The sequence below is a fragment of the Anolis carolinensis genome, chromosome 4, assembly GCF_035594765.1.
Source record: "Anolis carolinensis isolate JA03-04 chromosome 4, rAnoCar3.1.pri, whole genome shotgun sequence".
Classification (NCBI taxonomy): domain Eukaryota; kingdom Metazoa; phylum Chordata; class Lepidosauria; order Squamata; family Dactyloidae; genus Anolis; species Anolis carolinensis.
In genome coordinates this window covers 62,064,012-62,076,145 of record NC_085844.1, presented here as the reverse complement: position 1 = coordinate 62,076,145, position 12,134 = coordinate 62,064,012, and the positions used below count along the sequence as shown (strand labels likewise).

Below are 12,134 nucleotides of genomic sequence, written 5' to 3'. Positions count from 1 at the left end.
GAACCTAATACAAATATACTACAGCTATGGTTCTATACTACAATGACACTAGATATCTATGGAATTCAGTTCAATTGAGTAATATAGAAGTGTATTGTGCATGTGGAGTTAATTTTGGTAACTTATGTAGGTCTATTATTTTGAACTTTTTAAAGGATTATTTTTTATCAAACTGCCATGTTAATGTTTTGCTGGGGTCTTAAGTAATACAGGTCCTGTACAGCTGTGTTCTAAATAATTAATAACGAAACTAGGAGGGGTTAGATATTTCATAGCTATATGCATTTCACTTTTTGGCTACAGATAAAGTTTTATGTTGTGGGCTGAACTGTTTCCTTTGGCACTTTTTCAGGTGATCTGTAAGGAGATAACTCTCAGGCAGGGTTGTGCCACTTTGTACAAGCTACAAGTTAAAACTTCAGAAACAACACACGTTTGCTGTACTGGAATAAAAGCTGCTTATGTGCTTGTGTAATGCAATACATGTTGCAAAGAAATCCCCAAGTGCTTGTGGCTACTTGTGGTGCAATATGTACCATGATGAGAGGAGGGAGATTTTTCCCAATATAATAGGCAAAGAGGCCCTACAGGGTTCCCTTTAAAATAAGGAATGCTCCATAAAACACAGGACATCTGGAATCCCAAGGTTCTGTGAACCAGTGAAGTTCAGTCTCTGGAAATCTCTAAAACTGTGCATTGAGGAGTATGGGTTGAGAATTAGACTAAAGGCAAAGTCTTTCTTATTACCCCATCTCCAAGCTTAGTCTGTTAAAGGTAAATAATCAGGGGTCACTCTTTTAATTATTCTGGCAATCATTGTTGACTCAATCTGGTTTAAAAAAGTTTGAAATGTTTTTTTGAGTTCTGACATTTTTCTTCCCCTCAGGTGATATAAGCCTTTGAAAAATAGTGCTTTATTTTTAAAAGAAAGGTATAAATTGCAAAGAAAGGAAATTGCCCCCTTTCTAGGCAATGTGGTTTGAGAAGGTGAATGGCCACTGAACCAAGAGTCAGTTCACTTTCTTGCTTCATTATTCACTTCCGAGTGTTATAATGATGGGAAATCTGCCTTGTGGACCTTCATTCCTGTTGTGCCAACCTGAAGGACAAGGTAAGCTAGAGACAATAGGAACAGTCTCTATCTTTACATCAACACTGAGGAATATGTAGTTCTCCAGATATTGCTGGAATGCAACTCCCATCAGCAGAGCCTATGGTGAGAGGATGAGGGAAACTGGTGTCTATATCTCCAAACATCCTGAAGCTGCCAATCTCTACAATTGCTTCAAAGGGGTTTGGCTAAATATTTTTCTACCTCTGCCTCGTTTATCATTTTTCTGCAGTACCCTATTGTTAGTGCACCCTGTTTAACTCAGAGCTTTCCAAACTGTATGTTGCCTGCAGTGGATAGGTGTGTCACGCGAATGTAACCAGACATTACCACAATCATGGAAATGTAGGTCATTATCTTACAAATCATATATTTAAAAATATATAAATGAAAGGTTTTCATGAGATGTTTGTGTCCCCATACATGTTGTTATCAGTATTTATGTACATGCCTGTGTCTCTTATAAGGAGTCAGTTTAACCTCCTGTTTGCTAGTAAAACTGAAATACTGTGTTGCATGAAATGATTAGAAAGCTCTGGTGTTGTAGCTGGGAGATTTGGGCATTGTAGGGCCATACAGAAAATGCAAAAGTGGGGCTGTTGCCAATTCATTTTCTCTTTAGCAGCGGAGAGAAGAGGAAGTAAGAAAAATAGAATATCCTATATGACTGAATCCACATAAACTCCCATGCGCAGCATAACCATCACACTCACCTGCTTTAATCTCAACTCAGTTTGGTCTGGAAAGCCGCACAGTTCCTTCTCCCTGAAGTCTGGGAACTGTAGAAGGCTGTTAGGAATTGCGGGAGTTGGAGTCCAAAACACCTGGAGGGCCAACGTTTGCCCATGCCTGCGAGGCAGCTGCTGTATTCTCTTCCTTGGCTCCCTTCTTTTCCTCAGAACTGAATGAGCCCAGATGGAACTTGAGGTGCTTCTATCTATCTACACTGTAGCGTGAATGCAGTTTGGCACCACTTTTAACTGCCAGGGCTCAATGTTAAGAAAATCCTAGAGAAGGTTGGAGGCCTTGTCAAAGTCCAACCCTGGAGGCCGGGATGTAGGCTTGTGCCTAAGGAGCAGGCCCGTAGCCAGAAACAAATAGGGAGGGGGTTAAAACTCCCCCCCCCCCCCCGAGATGAATTTTGAGGTCAGTGTCTCCTGATCTGGCACAAGATCTCAACAAGGCCCCGAAATTACCACCATTGTGCAAAGGTTCTTCATAGGTAATAGGTCCTGAATAATTGCTCCCTCTTAAAGCCAGTTTTTGTTGGCCACAAAGGACAATTGTTTCCACAATTGGCAGACGGTTCTTTCTGTTTTCTTCTGCTTTCTTCTTGTTTCCATTCTCATGACAATGGTGAGGGAGACATGGTTTTAAAAAGGGAATTTTTCAGGGATACTTCCAATGACTCTAAGTCCCATGTGTCCTGATTTACTGCTATTTGACCTAATTTGCAAAAGGCCCTTGTGAGGTCCATGTTTGAGAGAAAATGATGATGTTTGGAAAAAAGAGTGGCTGGAGAGAGGAAGTTACTCAGAACACCTAGTACTCCCTAAAGTTTCCCAGCCATGTTGGAGTTATGCTTGCAACAGAAGTAGATAAGCTTAGCCCACAGGTACAGTGCTCAGGGTCATAAACATGAAATGGCTATTGTCTAAAGAATCATATGTTGCTTTTTGCTCAATAGAATAGAGAAACAAATGAAATTGTAGGTTAGTTAAGACGCTTGTGATCAATATTTGATGGGGTAAATGATCTTTGTACACCAATAAGAATGTGCTTTCTACTATCTGTAATAGTGATAAAAAGCCATTGCAACCAATTTGGGTTGCGACAAAACCTCTGATTGCATTCTTGTATGCATTTTGGTCGTTATTGCTAAGCTCGCAATAAACAGCTTCTGCAGTTTAAAGATTCGGCTTTTGCAGTCTTTCCTAACCTTGCCCTTAACACCAAGGGGGTCCTGCCTTCAGTGGGATTGTAGAGGTGCCGGTGCGTCTTTGCCCCTTCAAGGGGTTACAACAAGATGTTTCCCACTGTGAATTAGCAAGAAGTTTTCAGGCAAACACAAGTTGTTCTGATGGTACTTTGTTTTTGGTGTCCACTGAAGAGTAAGCATTGGTGAGCACCTTCTGGGCTCATTCATTTAACCAATTACAGATCCACCTAACCATACTGCTGCTGTATGATCGGGACATCCATAGAGATACCAAGGTGCTTGTTTATAAAGCCATTGTCCTCCCAACCCTGCTCTACGCCTGCGAAAAGTGGACGGTCTAACGACGTCACACTCAACTCCTAGAGCGTTTCCATCAGCATTGCCTCAGAAAAATCCTGCAAATCTCTTGGGAAGACAGGTGGACAAATGTCAGCGTGCTTGAGGAAGCAAAGACCACCAGCATTGAAGAGATGCTCCTACGCCATCAACTCTGCTGGACTGGCCACGTTGTCCGAATGCCCGATCACCGTCTCCCAAAGCAGGTACTCTACTCCGAACTCAAGAACGGGAAATGTAATATTGGTGGGCATGAAAAGAGATTTAAAGTTGGGCTTAAAGCCAACCTTAAAAACGGTGGCATAGACACTGAGAACTGGGAAGCCCTGGCCCTTGAGCGCTCTAATTGGAGGTCAGCTGTGACCAGCAGTGCTGCGGAGTTCGAAGAGGCACGAATGGAGGGCTTAAGGGAGAAACATGCCAAGAAGAAAGCCTGTCAAGCCACCCCTGACCGGGACCGCCTTCCACCTGGAAACTGATGTCCTCACTGTGGTAGAACATGCAGATCAAAAATAGATCAAGATCAAGAATAGATGCAGATCAAGATCTCTTCAGCCACCTACGGACACACCCCCAAGACAACAGAAATGGAAGACAATCGTCCTCGGATTACATAGTCCGAGGGATCGCCTACTGCTGCTGTTGCAATGGTAATTGGTAGAAAGGTAGGTAATGACAGTGTGAATAATCCAAATTGGGTTGAGATAGTGCTTGCAGTTCTGGAGGGACTTTAATGTTGACTTCTCATAGACTTGGCAGGGGGAATTAGTTTACCCAGGGGTCCCCAAACTAAGGCCCGGGTGCCGGATGCGGCCTCCGAAGTCATTTATCTGGCCCCCACCCTCAGTTTTAGACTTAGGCTCGTCCTAAGTCTGAAATGATTTGAATACACACAACAATCCTAATTAACTTGATTATCTCGTTGGCCAGAAGCAGGCCCACGCTTCCCATTGAAATCCTGATTTATTTATTATTTATCTATTTACAGTATTTATATTCCGCCCTTCTCACCCCGAAGGGGACTCAGGGCGGATCACATTATACATACATAGGGCAAACATTCAATGCCCATAAACACATCAAACAGAGACCGAGACAGACAGACGCAAAGGCAATTTAACCTTCTTCTGAGGGGATGTTCGATTCTGGCCACAGGGGGGAGCAGCTGCTTCATCATCCACTCTGACAGCACTTCCTCATTCCAGGTCGTAAATTAGTTAAACTTGCCTCCCCACTTTATAAGTGGTACCTTATTTCCTACTTGATAGATGCAACTGTCTTTCAGGTTGCTAGGTCAGCAACGAGCAGGGGTTATTTTTTATTTTTAATTGACGGGTGCTCACCCTGCCACGGGCTGGCCTCGAACTCATGACCTCATGGTCAGAGTGATTTATTGTAGTTATCAACAGCCTGCGCCACAGCCCGGCCCCATTGATTGGTTTATGTTGGTTGGAAATTGTTCATATTTTAAAATATTGTATTGTTCTTTCATGTTTCATGTGCGTAGGAATTTGTAATTTTTTTCCAAACTATAGTCTGGTCCCCCAACACTCTGAGGGACTGTGGACTGGCCCTCTGCTTAAAAAGTTTTGGGTATCCCTGGGTTAACCAGTTAAAGTTCAGGAGTAAACCAGGATATTTTTTTTGTTTGACCTGAAAAATCTGTGGGGTGGTTTGAACCCCTAAACCGCCCCCTTGGCTACAGGCTTGCCAATGAGGCCTGGTGAGAAGGGCTTCCTTCTCTGAGGGAGGCTGAGAGGACGGCTGAGGCACCCCGCGCCGCTTTGGGCGGGAGGCCTTCCTTTGTAGTCAGTCGCCTTTCAAGTCAAAGGGTGTCCGGTTTCGCCGGCCCCGCCTCCGCTTCCACTGCCTCGAAGGGGAAATATGAAGGGGAGTTGCCTCCGCCGCCGCTCTCCTCTTCAGAAGAGAAGCCGCAGCAGCCAGGGCTGGAGGAGAAGGCGGCATCTGAGGGGAAAGTGGGCTGAGGAGAAAAAGAAGACGAACAAGGAGGAGGCACTATTTTGGGGCGCCGGGATGGGGAGCCCTGCCTTCATCGCCTGAGGAGAGTGGAAGGAAGGGAGCCCTCTTTTTTCCTCGACCCCAACAGAGGCGGGGAGTCCCGTCTTCCCTCAGGATTTGTGTGGAGAGTTGTTTTGGTTTGGCTGCTGCTGCGTGTGGATTATTATTACTGTACTTTGACTTCGGGAGGCGTTCAAAGCTTCGAGAGAAGAAGGAGGAGAAAAGGAAAAAAGCAGGAAAGTGTGGAGAATCAAAGGAGGAAGGGGGAAAGAAAAGAAGCTGCCACCGGAGACATGTCCTGCCCGTGCCTCCTAGTGAGATACCTGTCCCTCGCCCTCCTCTTGCAAGGTGAGCCTTCTCCTCCTGCTGCAGAAGACATTGGGGCTCATTGAGTGTCCCTCACCCAAAATTTGTGTTGTTTGTATACAGGTTCACAATCTAAGCCCCCTTCCACACAGCTGAATAAAACCCCACATTTTCTACTTTTAACTGGGATATATGGCAGTGTGGACTCAGACCACCCAGTGCAAAACAGATATTGTGGGATTTCCTGCCTGGATATTCTGGGTTATATGGCTGTGTGGAAGGAGCCTTAGAGATGGGACCCAAGTCGAAATATGAGGTGCCTTTATGTTTCATACACACCTTTCACGTGCAGGCTGGAGGTTATTCTATTCGCAGTAATTTTCATGATTGTGTGCATGGAACAAAAGTTGGTGTACGCTGAGGCCCCTTCCACACAGCTGAATAAAATCCCACATTATCTGCTTTGAACTGGAATACATGGCAGTGTGGACTCAGACCACCCAGTTCAAAGCAGATATTGTGGGATATTTCTGCCTTGATATTCTATGAAAGAGCCCTTAGAGATGGGACCTAAGTCCAAACATGAGGTACCTTTATGTATCATAGACATCTTCCATGTGCAGGCTGGAGGTTATTCTGGAGTTTTTCTTAATCTGTTTATCCTATTATGTTTATATTATTGTGATATACTTTGTTGTTTATGTGATTTTAATGTTGTAAACCGCTTTGGGTCCCATGAGGGCGAAAAGTGGGATATAAATAAAGATTTATTATTATTATTATTACTTATTATTACTTCTTATTATTATTATTATTAGGGGCCCTGGTGGCACAGTGCGTTAAAGCGCTGAGCTGCTGAACTTGCGGACCAAAAGGTGCCAGGTTCAAATCCCGGGAGCGGAATGAGCAGCCACTGTTAGCCCCAGCTCCTGCCAACCTAGCAGTTCAAAAACATGCAAATATGAGTAGATCAATAGGTACCGCTCCAGCAGGAAGGTAACGGCGCTCCATGCAGTCATGCCGGCCACATGACCTTGGAGGTGTCTACGGACAACGCCAGCTCTTCGGCTTAGAAATGGAGATGAGCACCAACCCCCAGAATCAGACATGACAGGACTTAACGTCAGGGGAAAACCTTTTAACATTATTATTATTATTATTATACTCAAAGTATTTTTCTTGATTGTGTGCTAAGGCCCCTTCCACACAGCTGAATAAAATCCCACATTGCTTTGAACTGGGATATATGGCAGTGTGGACTCAGATATTCCAGTTCAAAACACATTGTGGGATTTCCTGCCTGATATTCTGGGTTATATGGCTGTGTGGAAGGGCCCTTAGAGATGGGACCCAAGTCGAAATATGAGATGCCTTTATGTTTCATACACACCTTTCACATGCAGGCTGGAGGTTATTCAATTCACAGTATTTTTCATGATTGTGTGCATGGAACAAAAGTTGGTGTACACTGAATCCCCTTCCACACAGCTGAATAAAATCCCACATTATCTGCTTCGAACTGGGATATATGGCAGTGTGGACTCAGACCACCCAGTTCAAAACAGATATTGTGGGATTTTCTGCCTTGATATTCTGGGTTATATGGCTGTGTGGAAGGGCCCTGAGTTATTAGAAAGCAAAGAGGATCCCTTCCAGATGGGCCCCATATCCCAGGATCTGATATCAAGTTTTCTGCTTTAAACTGGATTATATGAGTCCGCACTGCCATATAATCTGGGATAAACAGAAAACTTGGGATCAGATACTGGGATATAGGGCTTGTCTGGAAGGGTCACTGCCTTAAGTTTAACCCATGTGGATAATTTTGATTTTTTGAGTATTTCTGATTTTGGAATTCCAGATTTGTTTTTTTTATACGTGTCAGAAGCAACTTGAGAACATATCGCAAGTCGCTTCTAATATGAGAGAATTGGCTGTCTATAGAGACGTTGCCCAGGAGACGCCCTGATGTTTTAGATAGAAGGCTTCTCTCATGTCCTCACAAGCTAGAGCTGACAGATGGGAGCTCACCCCATCTCAGCTATTCAAACCAGCAACTTTCAGGTCAGCAGTTCAGCCAGCACAAGAGTTTAACCCATTGCGGCACCTCGGCTTCATTGGAATTCCAGATAAGGGACACTCAAACTGCAATGGATTTTCTTTGTAATAAATAATAAGAGCAGGGCATTGTTGTTTCTCCCTTGACAGTTTTAGGGACTGCCATCCAGATTATCTGCTTTCAACTGGATTATATGGCAGTGTAGACTCATATAATCCAGTTCAAAGCAGATAATGTGGAGTATCTGCTTTGATAATCTGGATTATATAATAATAATAATAATAATAATAATAATAATAATAATAATAATAATAATAATAATAACAACAACTTTATTTTTATACCCCGCCCCATCTCCCCGAAGGGACTCGGGGCGGCTTACATGGGGCCAGGCCCGATAAAACAAACAAATAACAGTAACAAAGCAATAAAACAATTATCCCAGTAAAAAACATCAACATCAATAAAAACAATCATTAATATCAACAAGCAGGATACAGTGTAGCGGGACCTGGGTCATTTTTCAAAGGGGTTTTTGGCTTTATTTCTTTAAATTTTCATACACAATTTACAGAAGGGTTTTTTTTTTACTTTATTTCTGTAAATTGTCATACACAGTACTCATACTATATTTAATAATAATAATAATAATAATAATAATAATAATAATAATAATAATAATATGTACACTTTATCCACCAATATATCACATAGTCCCAGACACTTGGAAAGTGTCAGATGTGTGATCCAGTACAACAGCCTGCATAGTGATCTTGTTTGCTGTGTACTAATCTTGCTGTGTATCAAATAATAACATGTGTATTTCCTTCTGTCATTTCATTTTAGATTCACAGCTATCCACAACAGAAAGCTGTATTTTAACTATTTTATTACTACCCTTTGTCAGTTGCAACAAACAGCAGAGGGTTAGCGTTATTCACATGTTTGCAAGTGGCAAGATCTCTCTGTTCTATGGAAAAACTGATAAACTACTTCTGACCAGTCAGAATAGGCAAACTTTTGTGTTTCATTCCATAGACTGAGTTGCTTAAACTAGTACAAGGCTATTGTGTGATCAGTTGTCTGTTGCGTGATTCCGGGTGTGTGGGGCTGTTGTTAAAAGGTACAAATTACATTTAGGGAAAATACACATGTCTACCCATGACCAAAAATGTGGGTTTTTTGTACATTTTATAGCATACACTGCTTACGTTTTCTCAACTGTCTGCATTCAGAAGTCTGTGACCCAAATGTAGAGCATATGTTGAATTCGATATGCATGAGCACCTGGAAAGCACCTCAGTTCACAGGCTCACACTTTTTCATTGACTTCAGTGGCACTGGTTTGGAACAAACAGTCTGGACTATAACTAAGTTTCTTAATCATTGTAATTAAAAAATGAAACCACTGCAAACATTTAGTTCTGTGCAAAAAAAAAAAAGCATGCTCATGTGAATAACTCAGGTGAATCAGATCAAAAATTGATGTGTTAGAGATGATGTTATCATGACTAGCTGAAAAGTCTATAAGGAAGCCATGATGGAAATTGTGGTTGTGTGCTTTCAATTTGCTTCCAATGTCCTATCAGGGGTTTTCTTGGCAAGAATTGTTGCCCTTGCCTTCATCTGAAGCTGAGAGTTTATGGCTTGCCCAAAGTGTCTTGGTGTGTTTCCATGGCTGAGCAGGGATTCAAACCCTATTTTCCAGAGTTGTAGCTCAAAATTCAAACTACTAAACAACTCTGGCTCCCAAGAGGAAAGTCTTACTACTTAGAAACCTGTATTCCTAAGTACACTATCTCTTAAGGAGGAGATCTCCTTAGCCACTGGTAAACACATTTTGTCAAATATTTTTAAAGCCTTCTAGAATCAATGGTCATTGCCACATGTTGTGAAAGCCAGCTCTGTAAATGATGTGTTGGTGATTTGATGTGGTTAATTCAGTCTGTCCTGGATCTCCTGCCAGTTGATTTATTTGAGGAGAAAGCATACACTCTTATGAGAGATAATACAGGCATGTAGCGGGGGGGGGGGGGGGGGGGGGGGGCTTGAGGGGCTTCACCCCCCCCCCCTGAAATTCTCAGGGCGGTCTGCGAGAAGGCCTTACATTTATTATTTAAACTGTTATGTTTATTCATATCATGATCTAATCACCATGCTCAATATATCCCATATGCATGGGGGTATTGGGATAACAATACAAAAGGTTTGCTAGGGTAGATCCTGTCTCACCCAGACTCAGCTCCCCCCCCCCCCCCCCGAATCAAAATCCTGGCTACCCTACTGGGTGGGAATCTATCCATGTCTTCCACACTACTCATGTTTTTATAAAGCTCTGTCACACTATCCTTTAATTGCTTTCTAAAATTAAAGCTTTATTCTTTTCTCATGGAAGGTGGCCATGAGATAGAAGATGAATGCAGAATTACAAATGTGACAACAGTTTACATTTGTGTAAGTGCGTTATTGATAGTGGGATTCTTCTTTTCAGTACTTTATCTAACAATCCTTAATATTAAATTTGTCTTTTTTAACTATTCCAACAGACTTCTTTGATCTTTTAATAGAGTTATCCACTCAAAGTTTGAAAAAACTCATTGTAGTCACAACCTTTTAAAATTTCACCATGTATATGTGACTAGGAGTTTTATATCCTAAATGTGCAGTAGTTTATGTTTCCTTATATTGAATTTTGTTTGGTATCTTGTTGCCAACACATTCAATGTGAAGAGCATAAAACTCTACATTTGGAATAAATTAGTTTTATATTAAAATCTACTTTAGCTTGCCATTTATTATGAGCTGTCTCCTCGCAGCATGTTGAGGAATCTCAAAAGAGATACAAGAATTCTCTCTTACAGTGTCCATGAGTTTTATACCTCTTCTTTTTTAATCAGTTACTGCTCTGTTAAGAGCACTAGCTTACCCACTTACTTCATTACTACTCACAAACCACATAAACCTTTTGCTGAGCAATTTTGATTATTTTCTTTTCAGAATATATATAATATATAACATATTATAAAATCTGCAAGTCTGATGCTATCAAAGAATTCAGAAAGGTTTGTAAGGTAGGGCATCTTTTGTAGGAGCTTTGTTTAGTGTTTCCAGCAATCTTTGCTAGTTTACCAGCATGATTTTTCTATCTTTGAAATGCTACTCCAGTGCTACCTAAGTCTTCTCAACCTCATTCAGCATGAATTGTGGTTAGGGAATAGTGGAAGTTATAGACCAGCTACATATGGATGGCCACGAGGTATGCCTCTTCTTGCTAAGTGGCCTTTAAATAACGTATGTTGGAAATGTTTACTGAGAGACTTAACATTGTTGCAGAATTGCTGTCCAATATAAAATGAATTGGTATCAAGCTGATTATGAATTTACCATCTAAATGCATCACTGAATTTTTGGAGAGGCTAAGCATCACGGTTCCATTTTTTCCTAGTGACAGCTGTGGAGAGTCAATATCTCTGAAAACTTAACTGCATTATTCAGATAACTTTACTCAGTTACATGCCTAATTTTATGCACTGTTGATATCTAAAGATTCAGAAACTCATCTGCACACTTATTTGAAATAGTTTTAGAAATTACTTTCCCTCTTGGCTTGGACACTGAAAGTACCCAGATACCACAAAGAGCAATGTTTACAACTTTTCTGTATATCCTGCCTTTTTTTATAGGCAAAGAACTTGTTCATCAAAAGACTCCCCCTTCCATCTTACTCACTACAGCATATACAGACTCTGTAAATACATCTAGTTGAGAAAGACCTGCCTGGATGCCAAGGTGTACTATACTTTAAAATTCTCTCATCTGGGTGTCTAGAAGTCAAAACGGAAAGGTTGAAGTTAGAGGCTAAGTAAGGAGAGAAGGTATAATTATAGGGTTAGACTCACAGGATCATCTGCTTGGGATTACAGGGCTGTTTTAAACTTTGGCTGAAATGTGAAACAAATCAGGGGCAATAATCAGATCAAACCAGCCACTGCTGAGAGAAGTTGAAATAATGGGGAGCTTTGTCTCCCTCACTCCCCTGTATACGCACATGTGGACTACATTGTCATTGGATGGGAACATTTGGGGAAAACATGAAATGGAATAGGAGAGAATCAATTTGTTGAGGTCATAGTCACTTAGCAAAAATATGAAGATTTTTTTTGTAGATAAGTGTTCACCCCATGGGTTGTTCTTAAACATGTTGAATGAAGACATTATGTTTATATCAGTGACACTTGATATCAATACATTTTTAAAGACCAGAAGTAAACTCTTGTTATCTGATAGCTTTACTCTTATGCATGAAACTCTTTTTGTACTTTATTTCTCTGTATTCTTGCCTCTGTACCCTAAGACTGCAATCC

At 41.4% G+C, this 12,134-nt stretch overlaps 1 protein-coding gene across 1 annotated transcript in view; it reads left to right on the top strand.

Moving 5' to 3' along the window:
• The first annotated feature begins 5,216 nt into the window (after positions 1-5,216).
• Positions 5,217-12,134, top strand: part of apcdd1 (APC down-regulated 1) — a 39,719-nt gene continuing 32,801 nt past the window's right edge. The window contains exon 1 of the mRNA XM_008118189.3: positions 5,217-5,753. Within this exon, the coding sequence (XP_008116396.1) occupies positions 5,699-5,753 (55 nt within the window). The 5' untranslated portion in view covers positions 5,217-5,698. The remainder of the gene's footprint in view (positions 5,754-12,134) is intronic.